Here is a 16,577-nt window from a genome sequence, read left to right as displayed (position 1 = left end):
AGACTGGGGTTTGAGATTTGAGTTTAATTCCCAGTTCTGCCACAAACTGACTGACTTTGGACAAGTCACTCAATCTCTCTGTGCCTTCATTCCTCATCTGTAAAATAGAATAATAATTCCCCTCCTCTTGCTCTTGTCGATTTTTCTTTTTCTCTTCAGAGCAGTATTTTAAGTGTGTTGTATATAGAAATAAGTATATTTTAAAAAGTTGGAAAATAAACATACGTGATTGGCCTGGATTTTATACTTTCTAAATGTAACCAATATGGGCTCTTTCATCTGCTAGCTCTCTAAGATTAATCTCTTGTCCAAATGAACCCCATAAATGAGAGGTTTCATAAAGGGAGAGTTGCTTTCTTTTCCTTCTCACCTCTGCTGCAGATCAATAAAATAAACACAATGCAAGTACAGCATCTTGCATGTATAATAACAAAAATGTCTGGATCTGCCCTCTGAGACATTCTGCCCTGTCTGTGACCTTGACCATTCAGGGGCATGATCCTTCAAATCAAGCCAGAAGAATCAGGAAGTAGTTCTCTGTGGCCTTGTTTATACTTACCTGGAGAACAATTTTCCAAAGATCCATCTTCCAGGGTTCGATAGTGGGTCTAGTAAGTACCCACTAAATTTAACACTGACGGTACCCTCATCAACGCTGGTATTCCACAGAGTCATGAGGAGTAAGGGAAGTCAACAGGAGAGTTCCTGCCATCTGCCTCCCACACTGGGGCTGCTGCAAAAATGTGAGGTATGTAGGCTCCAGCTATCTATTCTTGCATCCTTTAAATCTAATTTCTCCCCCACTGTAGACTTGGCCTGTAAGAGCACAGTATTTACTACTAAGTTTTTGTGCCAATGAAAAAAGATTTGGCAGATGGAATGTATCCTGCATCAATTGCTTTTTGAAGCATAAAACACGTGCCAGAATACATATGACACAATTTACTTGTTTTTCAGCTTTTAAAATGTGACTATCTGCATGAACTACTCACACAAGCAACTGGTTTGCTTGATTGGACCTTGTTTGTATCCAGGGGTTTGTACAGACCCATCTCTAATGAGAAACCATTTGCCTTCCACAGTAGCTGTTAAAATTAAATCAAATTCTCATCAGGTATTTTGATACTTTATATTTTCATAGGCCCTGATCTAAAGCCTATGATTGATTAAGAATTTAAATTGCATATGGAATTATTTCAGATGGAAATAGCCAAGAGAGTAAATTGAGTAACACCAGTTTCAGATATGATTATACTCATTTAGAAATCTGCAGTGGGCTCAGGGTGTGAAGTAGATTTAGTCTAATTATATCATTCATTTGGTGGAGAAATAAAACCCAAGAACTGATAAGGATATAAATATCATAAAATATGTAGTCCATTACACTTGCCTAGGTCCCTGGCATTGCTAACACTCTGCTGTTTTAGTATAGAGAATGAATGAAATGCTTTTGCTGACAGTATGCAAGATGCTAAACATCCTGTATCCAAGGTGCCTGAGGCTGTCTACACTACAAGTTTTCTTGGCAAAAAATATGCTAATGAGGGACTCATTTGCATGAGTTGCAATCTCTTTTGCATATTTTATGACTATCTGGTTTTGCACAAAACAAGCAGTTTTTGCTCCAAAACAAGCATTTTCTTTTTGCGCAAAAAAACCTTTTTTTACAAAATCCTTATGCCCCAAAAAAGGAGGTAAATCTCCTTTTTTGAGTACAGGATCTTTTGAAAAAGGGATCTTTCAGAAATAAAACCCTATCTAAACTACCATTTTTCTATCAAAAAGCTCCGTGTTGAAAAAAACCCGTGGCCTCCATTATGCAAATGAATCGTGGGAAAGTTAAATCCCGGCTTCATTTGCAACTTCAAACTGTCTAATTTACATCCCTTTTTCGAGAAAAGGGATATAGTCTACACATACCCCTAGAGAAGTGTCTGTACCTTGACAAAATGTACCTGTACCTTTACATCTCAACAGAAGTTAACTCCTGAATGCAGACTCCATCACTAGTTCTCCACTGCCTGCACCTGGATTTAAGTTCTTCCATTCTGATTTGGCATTATCTTACCTGCATGGGTATAAGTGATAGTAGGGGATAGTGGAAGAACAGGCCTCTGGTCACTCTACCCCTAAAAGTCTCCCATCCCTAGAAGGGATCCTTTCACATCAGGCAGGAGCAATACTATCAGGCTACCAGGAGGATGTTTACACTGATGCCGTATGAGGTCTCCCGATAATAAATAGAGGATGTTAGGCATCAATTTTCAAAGCCACTTAGGGAACTGAGTGACTAATTTTCATGGGAAATGAGCGTCCATCTTTTAGGCATCTCCGAAATTCCCACCCTTAGCTGCCACAAAACAGCTTTCCTTTTAAAAAAAAAATGCTTATGGCAAAATAAACGCTGTTCTGAAACTTAGCCGTTTTCTCACATTTTTGCTTCACACTAAAAATTTGGAAACTTGATCTTGAGAAGGGTGTTCTCATGAAATAACTGCATCTACACCCCGTTTTGTATTTTGAAATAGCGCCATATCACAAATAGGCAAATGAAGCATGAGATATTTAAATCACGGCTTCATTTGCAATTTTGAATGTCTTCATTTGCATCCCTTTCTCAAGAGGGTGGAAGTGTAAAACTCTCAACTGTTTCAGAATAACACTAGTTATTTCAAAATAATGTTGCTGTGTAGATGAACCCTTAATGACCGACAGAAAAGAGATGGAGAAGAGTAACATGGTGATAAGGTTAAGTGAAGTAGCCGGGTTTGTCTATTTCAGCAAAAACAAAGTCCTGTGGCACCTCTAAGACTAATACATTTATTTGGGTATAAGTCTTCATGGGCTGGAACTCACTTCCTCAAATACTGTGGTCATGTCTACAATGGCGCGATCTCGCGCAGAAGTGGCTGCTCTTGCACAAAAACTTGCTGCCTGTCTACACTGGCCGCATGTTCTTGCGCAAATAAACTGACATTCTAATGTATGAAATCAGGGCTTCTTGCGCCAGAACTCTGATGCTCCTGCTCAGGAATAAGCCCTTTTGCGCAATTGTTCTTACACAAGAGGCCAGTGTAGACAGGCAACATGAATTTCTTGTGCAAGAAAGCCTTATGGTTAAAATGGCCCTCAGAGCTTTCTTGCGCAAGAGAGTGTCTACACGGGCATAGATGTGCTTGCGCAAAAGCACATCTCTTGCGGAAATGCACATGCCAGTATAGACACTCTCTTCTGGAAGAGTTTTTGCAGAAGAACTCTTCTGCAAAAATTGCTTGAGAATGCGCCAGTGTAGAGGTAGTGAATGTGTTAGTATTTGAGGTGCCACAGGCCTGCTTGCTGATTATGGTGTTGCGGGCAGAATGACAACCTCCATTAAAAGGCTGGTTACAGACTGGAGAGGAGTGGAGTGGGCTGCCTCCTCCCCAACCCCGATCTGAGCGCCTGGGGGAGGAAGGGTCTGAGAGTGCTGGGTAGGGAAGGGGACGATGATCTCTCCAGGGCTCGTTGTACTTTCCCTGGGGAATCTGCGCTTTCTTGGCCCCGGGGAGACGAGGACTTAACGCTTCCCCGAGAGCATTGCCGGAGGAAAGGCCAAGGTGAACGCATCAACCCAGCCACGCCCCACTCCCCGCCTGCCCTGGAAAGCGCGCGGGGGAGGGAATGGGGCGAGCCTGCTGCCCCTGCCTCCTCAGCAGACGGGGGAAGGAAGGCGGCTCCTTTAAGACCGGATCAGCAGCAGGCTCTACGCTCCCGCAGCAGCAGCTGGGGCGAAGCCGCCTTCTCTGGATGCTGCCGGCTGCGATGCTGCCGCCAGCTGTGCCCGTGGTCCGCAGCCTGCTCGTCCTGCCGCCGTCCTAGCGGCTCGGAGCGGGGCAGCAGCGGGCCCGGCCTCATCCCCCCTCCGGCCTGGCCAGGCGCGCGGAAACCCTCTCCCCGGCCAGGGGACCCGCGCAGCAGCCGGCGGCCCCTCGTCCCATGCCGCGCGCGCTGGGGCCGGAGCTGGGGCGCGGCGCGAGCGACCCCCGGTGATGCTGGGGAGGGAGGCGCGGCCCGCCCCGAGCCCAGCAGCCCCCGCCGCCTATGTGTGTGGGGGGAGGCGCCCCCCTCCCTCGGCCCGCCCCGCTGCGCGCCGCGTCCCCGCTCCTCCACCACCATGTCCTTGGCTTTCTGCGGCAGCGAGAACAACTCGGCTGCCTACAACGTGGCCAAGGGGGTGCTCAACAACGGCTGCTTCGTGGACGCGCTCAACGTGGTGCCGCACGTCTTCCTGCTCTTCATCACCTTCCCCATCCTCTTCATAGGTGAGTGCGGCCCCGCCTGGGCTGCGCCGGAGCGGGGGGGAGGTGCGCGTGGGCCGGGGGGGGGGATTTTCCCGGGAGCCCACTAGCTCTCCAGCCTGGTCTGCTCCATCTCTCCCGGCAGGGAGCCTATGCTCGCCTCCGCCGTGGCATCGCCTCTCGATGGAGTCCTCCCTGCTCCTTGCATTGCTGTAGACACACCCTTCCCCCCAGGGCATTCCCCTGGGTTGTGGGGCGCTAGCGTGGGGTCTGATCATCCGGCACATGGCTCAGGGGCACAGATCCGAAGGCTGCCTGGGAGGGAGGCCCCGGACGTTACTTCCAGGTGTTGAGTTGCTTCTGAGTGAGTGGTTTGCAGTCGCTCCTTCCAGACTGATCGGAGAAAATGGGAGAGCAAATTTCCTGGTGGGAAAATCTTTCCTGACTAATTACACGCGCCGGTGCGCTTTTCAGAAGCCCTGAGTCTCCTAAGTGTCGGGTTCAAGTCAAAGGGAGTGAGACTATTACTACAAAAGAGTCTGGGGTCCTTCCTGCTGAACTTTTTTGAAAATCCCAGGTCACTGTAGATTAGCAGCATTTTCACTCAAAGCACTCATGTTAACACAAAAAACAACAAATGGTCTGGTAGCACTTTATAGACTAACAAAACATGTAGATGGTATCTACATAGGGGAGAAGGAAAAAAAGGAAGGGAGTGGGAAACCCCTATTTATTTTGGGTCTGCACATCCCCTAAATTCCCCTATTTATTTTGGGTCTGCACTCCTAAGCTCAAAACTCCAGTCATCTGAAGAAGTGGGCTGTGCCCACTAAAGCTCATGATACCATCTACATGTTTTGTTAGTCTATAAAGTGCTACCAGACCACTTGTTGTTGTTTGTTTTTTAAGTTTATCCTATACAGACTAACTCGGCTACCCCCTGAAGCATGTTTAACACAGTTTAGGTGACAGAAAAGGACACCCTTAAATGTTTAATTAAAGACACTTTAATGAATTAGCCACTGTTTTCCAATGCACCAGAAGAGCCTGTGGTACCACAGTGTAACTAATCGAGCTGTCAGTACCTGTATAATTGTTTATCTCTGAACTAAACAGTTTAAACATTAATAGCTAAAACGTTAAATGTTTAAGGTAATATTGACTTACCTTAGCATGACTTATCAATCAAGCTATCATTTCCCCTCCTATTGTTATATTAATTATTAAGGGAGAATGCTTCCATTTACAAAAGTAGCTCAAATTTGCCTGTAATAAAGGGGACTTTGGAAAATCATATGGCCTACAAGAACTAGCCTGCTTTATGCAGGCAAAACTCCTCTTGAATTCCATTAAGTTAGTGGATGTTTTCCCCATGTAAGGATTGAGTAGAAAGTGCATAAAGGTTTCATGGCTTTGTCTTGTGGGCTTTCCAAGCTAAGAAAATAATAGAACACGTTTATTGCTAAAAGCCAGTTTTACTGTTTTAAAGCAAGATGATTTCATATTGTGAAATAATACAGCCATTTATTCAAAGTTAACTTAGATGTGCAATAATACCAGGCATCATTCTGGGGTTACCAGTAGGTGCCCCTGTGGTGTGATACACTGCTTCAGTACTGGAACGATGAGTTCCTATTCTACATAAATGTATAAGTTAAGGAAGTTAGTCTGGTTCCTGGGGGGTGTTTGTCTATTGCACACAACCACAATAAAATGTGTTGAAACTGGGGTCCTTTGAGGAGCTGTTTAGCGAGAAATCTATGCGGCCAAATTCCATACTATACCATAGTATTTCATTTGCTTAATAATTAAATATTCTGACTGTAACTTTCTAAAGTAACCAGTGATATTTGTGAGCAAAAATGCTTGACTAAAACAAAATAACTTTTTGAAATTTATACTTTTTTCCCTAAATTGATAAAATGGTGCAGAATTTGATTATACAGGCAGTCCCCGGGTTACGTACAAGATAGGGACTGTAGGTTTGTTCTTAAGTTGAATCTGTATGTAAGTCGGAACTGGCGTCAGCCGCTGCTGAAACTGATCAGTTTCAACCACGGCTGAATCTGGATGCCAGTTCTGACTTACATACAGATTCAACTTAAGAAACCCAGGCGTCCCCAAGTCAGCTGCTGCTGAAACTGATCAGCAGCTAATTCCAGGAAGCCTGGGGCAGAGCAACTCTGCCTCCAGCTTCCTGTAGTCAGCCGCTGGTCAGTTTCAGCAGCGGCTGACTTGGGGACGCCTGGGGCAGAGCAGCTGGGGTGCTGCTGGGTTGCTCCAGTAGCGCGGCTCCTCGGCTCTACTGGAGCAACCCGGCAGCACCCCAGCTGCTCTGCCCCAGGCGTCCTGATTCAGCCGCTGCTGAAACTGACCAGCAGCGGCTGAATCAGGACGCCTGGGGCAGAGCAGCTGGGGTGCTGCCGGGTTGCTCCGGAGCGGCGCTGCAGGACCAACCCAGCAGCCCCCAGCTGCTCTATCCCAGGGGTAGGCAAGAAAAGCCTGGTCTGCTGGGGAGGGGGGGCACTAGCTGCACCCCCTACCCCAGCAGACCAGGGAGACGGGGGTGGCGGGACTGCCCAAGTCCTCCACGGCTTTGCTCCGTCTCCCTGGTCTTCTGACCTGGGAGACGCGGAGCAAAGCCGCAGAGCACGCGGGCAGCGGGACAGCCCAAGCGCCCTGGGTTGTCCCGTTGCGGGCGTGCTCCAAGGCTTTGCTCCCCATCTCTCTGCAGACCAGGGAGATGGAGAGCAAAGCCTTGGAGCACGCCCACAGTGGGACAGCCCAGGCGCGCTTGGGCTGTCCCGCTGCGGGCGTGCTCCGCGGCTTTTCTCCCCGTTTCCCTGGTCTGCAGCGAGGAGCAAAGCCTTGGAGCACGCCTGCAGCGGAACAGCAAAGCCGCTGGACCCCCCCCAGCAGACCAGGGAAACCAGAGCAAAGCTGCCACCTGGGCGGCTTTGCTCATTTGTCCGGGAGCAAAGCTGCCCAGGCGGCGGGACACCCGCCGCCTGGGCGGCTTCGCTCCTGTCCCCCTGGTCTGCTGGGGGGTCCAGCAAAGCCGCAGGACCCCCCCCCCCCCCCAGCAGACAAGGGACACCAGAGCAAAGCCGCCGCCTGGGTGGCTTTGCTCCTGGGCAAACGAGCAAAGCCGCCCAGCTGGCGGCTTTGCTCGGGTGTCCCTGGTCTGCTGGGGGGGTCCAGCGGCTTTGCTGGACCCCCCCAGCAGACCAGGGAGACCGGGAGAAGCTTTTCTCGCCCCGGAGGACACGGGTGGTGACCCGCCGCCTGTGAGCTCCAGGGCGAGAAAAGCCCCGTTCGTAAGTGCGGATCCGATATAAGTCGGATCCACGTAAGTCGGGGACTGCCTGTATAGTAAAAATACTGGAATTTTAAAAACTTTGGTTATAAATATTTAATATGTAAAATTATTTGGAGTCAGGTTATTAAATTGACTGGGAGATTGTTATATATTCTGTGTGGTTTTTGGCTTATATTTCATAATAAAGTTGTTATTCGATAAGTCTCCAATCTTGGAAATGCTTAACTATATTCATAAAGTTACTTGCATGAATGGTCTCATTGATTTCAGTGGGTTGATTCGTGTGAGTAAAGGTATAAACTTGCATGTGTTCATAGGCTCAAGGTCTCAATGTGTCACTGATTTCCCCCCCCCCCCCTTTATACTCGGGGCCCTGTGTTGTACTCTTTTTACAACTAAAACATCCTCTATAGATCTGGGAAGTTTTTGGTGTACAACAAATGTAGGATCAGTCCCAATGCCATATTTTTACGGTGTAGCTACACAGTGAAATTCCACACTTACATTGTCCAGCTCAGTTATTTTTCTCTTTCAAATTGAAAAGCAAAGGGGTAGGTTAACATTTTTAGTTTAGAACATTTTCTGGTGAAGGGGTTACAGTTGCGCATACAAATCCTCATGATGATTCTGCTTTTACATTTAGGATGGGGAAGTCAGAGTTCCAAAGTTCATATACATCATAGCACTTGGCTTCATTTTCCCGGCCACAATTTACGTTGGATCTTGACTTTCATCCTTTTGTTTGTACTGGTGTGTGAAATAGCAGAGGGCATAGTATCAGATGGGTAAGTGGATGCATTGTTCTTCTTGATAACACCAACTATCTTGAAAGGGTTTCAAAGTAAGTACAATCCTGTCTAAATTTCATCTAAGCCAATTGGCTTGTTATAAACATGTAATCTATATTCATGGTGATTAATCTACAGACCTTGTATCAGAAATTCCATAGACCTTGCCAAGTATGTGCACAAATAAAAATGGCCTGGCCCTGAATAATTTTTTGTGATGCTTTAATGACACGTCCTAAGGATCTAATCCCACAGTCCTTGCTCAGACAAAACTCCCATGTACAGGATTAGGTAAGATCATAAGTGTTCCTCCATGAGCCAAGTTCTGCTTGCTTTCTTCAAAGGCTTGTTGGATCTGATTGTCTTCTCTCACGTTTTATACTGGAATAACTCCATTGACTTCAACAGAGTAATTACTGGTGTATTTCCAATGTGTGTGGGAGAACAGTCAAGTCCATTGCCTTCTTGCCTTCAGCACAGCTACTCCCATTACTACAGTGAACAGGAATTGGTCCCATTAAGCTGAAATACAAATAGAATTAAACATAAACTGGTTCTGTTCCAGTTGAACTCCGTGGGTGACTTTATCCATTCATTGGGAACAAGATTCAGACTAGACTAATATACTAACATACATATTCTTATTTAATTCTACCATTCCTTTACCTGTGACCTTACATTTAGCATAAGTGCGTATGTAATACATTTCTTAATTCAATATTGCTTTATGGTACCAATAGTTAATTTGTTTTTTCATTACCATAATAGAGTGAAAGTATATATGTATAAACTTCATGTACTGTAATCCAAGTTTAATTAAATTAGGTATCTCTGTAACAACTTTGCCCATCTGTAGAGTAGGAATAATACTTGCCCAACTCTGTAAAACCCATTAGGATTCTTACATAAAAGGTACTTTAATTAAGTTTATTATTAAATTATATATTTATCTTCTCTCAAATACACTTTAAACAGGAAATTCCTCAGCTCCCAGAAGGTATTTTAGAAAGAGCTTTTCTAAAACAACTGATTGGGGAGTTAGTAGGAACTTTCTTAAACTGACCCAGAACATTGTCGCTGAATAATAAGTGCTGCTTGATGAGAATCAAAACTCCTAACCGTACTGGGGGCATGCCAGCCCACAATCACATCTCTGGAGCACTCAGCAGCTTAGCAAGTTGTTCTGTGAATAAAAACAGATTTTGTTCCTGTAATGAAGAGACTCATCAGCTTCTTAAAATCAAAACAGCTCTTGCTATTAAAAGTCCTCTTGATAGTAATAGGATTGTCAAAGGCTTTGGCAACCAGCAATAGACCTATGCTACTGTGTTACAAAAATGGCTTAGTGATATGCTTATATAGTAGAATTCTGTCGCTTGCTTCTGTTTGTGAGTTATAGCAAATTACCTACTACTCCTACATATTATCTGCTAAAACTTGGAATAACTGAGGAACTCTACAAAAATCTGGATTAAAAATATGTGATCCCTAAAATATTGATTTCTCATTTTTGGCAGTTCTACCCTGCTGTACAAAAATCTGGCTTTATTTATTTAGTGACCTAGAGGTATCCATACACAGGTCTTGTATACCAGTAGACATTATGGGTGTGTCTAGACTACATGCCTCCTTCGACGGAGGCATGTAGATTAGCCAGATCGGAAGAGGGAAATGAAGCCGCGATTAAAATAATCGCGGCTTCATTTAAACTTAAATGGCTGCCCCGATCTGCCGATCAGCTGTTTGTCGGCAGATCGGGGGAGTCTGGACGCGATGCCCCGACAAAGAAGCCTTTCTTCATCGACACAGGTAAGCCTCGTGAAACCAGGCTTACCTGTGTCGATGAAGAAAGGCTTCTTTGTCGGGGCATCGCGTCCAGACTCCCCCGATCTGCCGACAAACAGCTGATCGGCAGATCGGGGCAGCCATTTAAATTTAAATGAAGCCGCGATTATTTTAATCGCGGCTTCATTTCCCTCTTCCGATCTGGCTAATCTACATGCCTCCGTCGAAGGAGGCATGTAGTCTAGACACACCCTATTTGTCATCAAACAGGGCATATGAGCCAAAAATTGCACATGTGTCCTCACTTATGTCTCTACGTGGAGATTTCCTCAGATTATTCCTTTGGGGGGTAGGATTTTTGTTCAACCCATGTAGACCCAATGAGTGAGAGTGGTTTGTCCTTCCCCTCCCACCACCATCACAATGCCCTGTACAATCTCTTAGGACACAACCATTGCACACTCAGCTCCAGGGACTTCTGTAGCATCTTCAGCTCTAACAGTAACACTCTCTTTTCATCCCACCCCTACTCCCATCTGCACACCTTCCACTGCCACCAGATTCCCTATATAAGGGACAGGCAGAAATAGCAGGAGAAGCAATAATTCTCAGCTGGCTTTTCTACAAGGCAAGGGAGTGAAGGAATACATCCTGCTGACTCTCTGGGTACGTCTATGCTGCAGAGGAAGATCGAAGCTGCTGCTGTCGATTTTTTTTTTTTTTTTTTTTCCCTGGGTTTGAATTAGCAGTCTAGTTAAGACAGCTAATTTGAAGAGCGAGGGGCACTCCGGTCAATGCCGGTAACCCTGCTTTCACGAGGACTAAGGGAAGTGTGTTCTTCCTACAACTTCCTGAAGTTTAGACAGCACCAAAAGCCAAGTTAAGCTACTTCGACTTCAGCTACACAATTACTGTTTCTGAAGTTGTGTATCTTAATTTGACTTTGTCCTGCAGTGTAGATGTACCCTCCCATTATTGGATTGTTCACAAACTTCCCACCTTATGTGTCCCTCTCTGACATGAGCCAGGCTGAATTGCAGCCCTTGTTTTTTGGGGAGCACTGAAACTGTTTTGTCCTTACTACATTAAGTGGGGGAAAAAGCAAGTGGGACTATGGCTCACTCAACTATCCACCAGCCAGCAGAAACAACTGACCAAGCATAGAAGAGTAAGCTACACCCACATTGCAATTCTGCCTTACATACAATGCAGGACTGTGTCTTCAAGGCAAATTCTAATTCCATGGTTATTTGCTTTCTTGAAAATGGAATGTACAATTTCACTGTACACGCACAACCTGACAAATATTTATAACTGAAATGTATAGATAAGCAAAGTAAGAAAAATGCTGCTTGAGAATTTGAGAGTTTGATTTTAAGGATATTTGCACTGCATATTTTGATGTGTGAATTTTGGAAATATGTTTTAATGGTTAGAAAGCTTTAACCTTTTGAATCCGTATCTACTATTCTTAAATAATTGTCTGATCTTTCTCCATAATTTCCCACAACTGGGAAAACTTAAACTGATGATAATGCTGAAAAGCCATAATTTTGCACAATTGTGAAACTTAAATGGTTAAAAAAGAGAATTCTTTAAAGTAAACATTTTAATTATTTAAAAAGATTCAAATTCTGCCAACCTAATAAGTAACAAGAGACCTGAATAACTGGCAATTAAACCAGTGTATAATTGAATATATGACTAAACTTTATTTAGGGGTGGGTAACTTTTTGTGTGTTTATTTTACATCTAATACATATTTTTTCAAATTTATATTTTCCAAGGGTTTCAGAATCCCGTCACTTGCACCTGTACATGCCAGCTGGGATGGCATTCTTGGCAGCCATCACATCTGTTGTTTACTATCATAACATCGAAACATCAAATTTTCCAAAGTTATTAATAGGTATGTTCCACAATACCGAAAACGGTGTATGTGTGAGTATTGTTGCTCTTGTGTTATCGGTTAATTCTGTAACTAAGATTGGATAAGTTCTGACAGTAACTTACACTCTTGTGTGGCTATGTTTTTGCTTGTTATTGGATTGATTCAGATATGTTTTGCTCTCCTGGTTCCCATTATCAAACTTCAGTTCAAACAATATATGCTATTTTTATGCAACCTAAGCTTTCCACTGCATTCAACTTCTGTGAGGTGCATAACGTCAACTGTGTGGAAAGTTCTTGGCTGCATCGGGACACGTGTTTTTGTACTTCAGATAGTGGAAGAGATTTGCAACTGTTACAAATGTAGTCTCAAAAGCCAAAGTGCTGACTAAACCTGCTTACTTAATGTAATGCATAATATAAAACAGTATATACAACTTCCACTATTTGATCTGAGGAAGTGGATCTGGCCCACGAAAGCTCATCATCTAATAAACCATCTTGTTAGTCTTTAAAGTGCTACATAGTCCTGCATTTTATACAACTAGAATAATCTAAAAGGGCTTTAAACAATATAAAAGTGGGTGTAATCTAAAATGTGGGCAGCATCAGAGGAAATTGATGCTGGCATCGAACTTCAGCACTTTAACCTTTCTGCGCCTCTGTTTCCTTTTTAGTAAAACTCATCTGTAAACTGCTTTCAGATCTCTTGCATGGGAGGTATTGTATGAGGACTAAGCATTACAAAAATATTATGTATCTTAATGTGGGAAAAGGGTACATACAGTATATTAAGCAGCTACAGAAAAGACACTCACTGTTGGCAACTTTATACACATGTAGAGTGCACTATATAATGTATAGCAGTGGATTTCAAAGAAAGCCTTCATGGAAAAGGTGTGTGTGTGAGAATTTAATCTCAAACTGCAAAAGGTTTGAAAGTGCTCCCTACTTATTTACACATTTCCTGGCTCCCTGCTATGGCTGCAGGCATACAGTGAGGAGTTCACTCCTACACATGGTCCCCGCAAATAGTGTCTCTGAGTTCTAATTCTTCACTTTTTTTTTTTTTTTTTTTTTGCAACATGGTTTTCATGCTGCAGAGCTTGCATTCTATATATCTGATTCCTATGCCTATGTTTCACAAACATTTTTAATGCATTGTTGTATCTTCCCACTAGGAACAGATTAGTCCTCTTACTGTCTGTTATAGTGCAAAAACAGTATGGGAGGGATTATTTCTTCTTGCATAGAGGTGTTTAATATGGGCTGTCAGGAGCTATGAATTACCATTTTTCTGTATCATAGGAGGCAAATTTTCAATTGCTAACTTCCCACGAATCTTGAGAACATCACAGAGAGAATCTGTCTGAGAGAGCGCTGCATTTTGGGGATGCTCCGTAGCTACTATTTCAATTTTCATTTAGTCTTAGTGAATTCTTTTATCATGGCAGATTTCTCTTTTTAAAATTACATTTTGTTATCGTAATGTTTCAGGGATATTGAAAATTTAAGAGTCCCTTGTAATGAAATAACATAATTCAATATCAGCTACAAACCCTCTGGAGCAGGCTTTCCACACAAGGACTCTGATAGAAAGGCACACTGTGAACTAACTGATTTTGTAGATGTGACTAGCAGTTTTCATTTCCTCAAAGATTGGATGCCCAGCTAGAGGAGCTATAAAGATGCTTAAGTGCTCACCTTATGGGGAGCGGGGGAAGAGAACACAAAAATGGCCATACTGGCTCAGACCAAAGGTCCACCTAGCCTAGTATTCTGTCTTCTGACAGTGGCTAAGGTCAGGGAATGAACAGAACAATCACCTAGTGATCCATTCCCTGTTATCCATTCCCAGGTTCTGGCAAAACAGTCTTGGGACACCACCTCTAGCCCTTTTATTGTATCTCAGGTTGGGCATCTAAAATTCCTAGTCTCTTTTTTTAAAATAATGGCTTAAATTTATATCTCCCCTTCCCCCCCCCCCCCCCCCCCCCGGCATTTTATTTATTTGTTTCACCTGTTTGTGTACACAACCTGTTGTTATATCTCAGCAGTGGATCCATATGATGCTCATAAGCAGCACATGGAGTAGGTTGTACAGTTCAGCATCCATATTAAAATTGATTTTCTCCTACATAAACTCCATAGCTGGGTGGAAATCAGTAACAAAGTGTTTTGTTTTTAGTGGTATTGGAGCTCAGAGGGAAAGCTGAAAGTATAGAGGATGGAGAGGGAATGCTGTAGGAGTTAAGTGCTTTAAATTGCTGTCTTGATCCTTTGCTAGCAATAACTCAAATCCATATCCTCTCATTCATTTTTAATCTTAATTCCCTTTGTAATTTCATGGTGAGTTCTGCTTAGAATAGGATGCAGTCATGGGGCCCACCTGTTTTCCCATGGCCATTGCAAAGTGGACAGTTTTGTCTTTTAAAAGTGTGTAACACCAGGTGAATGTTTTAAAACCTGGACATCTTAAAGGACCATGGCAGAAGTACAATTCAGAACACCCAAATCCAAACGGGTGAGCAACTGACTGGCTGCCATGTATTGTATTGCAAAGCTCAATCCTCTCTGCTGCTTACTGGATTTTGCAGTCCTAATGTCAGTGGGAATTTTGCAACAGCGTGGGAATAAGTCCATGGGACTCTGTCTCGTTCTTAGTACTCTCCATCCATGATGTCCAGCCCTGCTCTAGAAACACAACAGTTGTTGTAATATTTTATTCAGTAAAGGCTGACATTATTTTCTTTCTGCTGGCCAAGCCACGGTCTGCACTGCATCTTTTTCCAGAGCACCAGAAATGGGTAGAAGATAGAACACTTTTTTTATCATTTAAATTATTCTGAAATTGGGTCGAAGAGCCTGCTTTTCTTCATGTCTAACTATCAGGAGGTAGAGGGAGAAAGGCTATTCAGAGATTGGAACACAACTCCAGTATCATCTTCCATGGGACACGGCTCCATACATCCTTACCACTGCTCCTGCCACAATATTTTTCTCCGTACGTTGCCTATAGAATCTTCATTTGGCAATCTGCCAAAGAGACTATCCAGTGATTTAGTAGGGCAAGGAAGGGAGATATATTTCATAGAAGGTGCTTACACAGGATCAGTAGAGATGGGAAAGAAACTGCTACATCCTGGGTTTGCTCAACATGTTTGAGCAGCTCTCCCACTCCTAGGATCAAGTTCTACTCGGTTTCATCTCTGCAAACTTTCTGAAGGCAGTGGGGTTGTACAGATGTAACCCAAATCAGAGTTTGGCCAAGAGCCTTTTTTTACTTATCATAATAAAATGTATGTCATTGGAAGCAGGCAGCATTCACTACCCGCTCTACAAATGCAGTCCACCCAGTATGTAAAGTACAAACTCCTTTCTCTTCCTGAGGTTTGAGTAATTGGTAAAGCAGACGGAGATAATATAAAAATCCATTCAAATCTTCTCCCCAGGCTTGGCTGCCCATAGGTTTCCTCTGTGAGGAATGCTGTGCCCCCACTGTAGATAACCTTTCTACCTCCCTTAAGACCCAGCTGGGGTAATGAGGCACTTGCTTTGTGAGTCAGGAAAAGCCATTTTCCTTTTTTCTTAGCAGGCTAGACACCCGCTAGCAAGACGGGGTGTTTCAGGCAAACACTGCCAGCTTGTCACTATCATAAAAGGAATTAAATCACATTGATTTTTCCCCCATATTTTATAATTCAGTGCTTAATAATGTTGCTCTGCTTTCACAATTCCTCTGTTGTACTTCAGTGGCTTAACAACCAAGTAAAAGAAGCGGTGTCAGATAAAAAGAGATCTTTTAAAAAATGGAAGTCAAATCCCAGTGAGGAAAATAGAAAGGAGCATAAACTTTGTCAAATTCAGTGTAAAAATATAATAAGAAAAGCCAAAAAGGAGTTTGGAGAACAGCTAGCCAAAAACTCAAATAGTAATAGCAAAATGTTTTTAAGTACATCAGAAGCAGGAAGCTGGCTAAACAACCAGTGGGGCTCTTAAAATGATCAAGATGCTAAAGGAGCACTCAAAGATGATAGGCATTGTGGAGAAGCTAAATTAATTCTTTGTTTCAGTCTTCACGGCTGAGGATATTGGGGAGATTCCCAAACTTGAGCCATTCTTTTTAGGTGACAGATCTGATGAATTGTCCCAGATTGAGGTGTCATTAGAGGAGGTTTTGGAACAAATTGATAAACTTAACAGTAACAAGTCACCAGGACCAGATGGCATTCACCTGAGAGTTCTGAAAGAACTCAAATGGGAAATTGCAGAACTATTAATTGTGGTTGGTAACCTATCTTTTAAATCAGCTTCCGTACCTAATGACTGGAAGATAGCTAATGTGACGCCAATATTTAAAAAGGGATCTAGAGGTGATCCTGGCAATTATAGACCAGTAAGTCTAACATCAGTACTAGGTAAATTAGTTGAAACAATAGTAAAGAACAAAATTGTCAGACATCTAGATGATCACAATTTTGGAGTGAGAGGAAGTTAAAATGGTTTCTGTAAAGGGAA

The 16,577-nt window shown here is 43.5% G+C and overlaps 1 protein-coding gene across 4 annotated transcripts in view; it reads left to right on the top strand.

The window, feature by feature from the left end:
- The first annotated feature begins 3,618 nt into the window (after positions 1-3,618).
- The window catches only part of ABCC8 (ATP binding cassette subfamily C member 8), a 135,380-nt gene continuing 122,421 nt past the window's right edge, over positions 3,619-16,577 (top strand). For 2 of the 4 annotated variants that reach the window (XM_075928081.2, XM_075928079.2), the window contains exons 1-3: positions 3,619-4,301; positions 8,240-8,381; positions 11,957-12,078. In XM_075928081.2, coding sequence (XP_075784196.2) covers positions 4,154-4,301; positions 8,240-8,381; positions 11,957-12,078 — 412 coding nt within the window. In that variant the 5' untranslated portion in view covers positions 3,619-4,153. The remainder of the gene's footprint in view (positions 4,302-8,239; positions 8,382-11,956; positions 12,079-16,577) is intronic. The other 2 variants (XM_075928080.2, XM_075928078.2) reach the window with 2 other exon arrangements.

The sequence above is a fragment of the Pelodiscus sinensis genome, chromosome 5 (genome assembly GCF_052426305.1).
Source record: "Pelodiscus sinensis isolate ZL-2025 chromosome 5, ASM5242630v1, whole genome shotgun sequence".
Lineage (NCBI taxonomy): Eukaryota > Metazoa > Chordata > Testudines > Trionychidae > Pelodiscus > Pelodiscus sinensis.
This window is presented reverse-complemented; position numbering and strand designations above follow the sequence as displayed.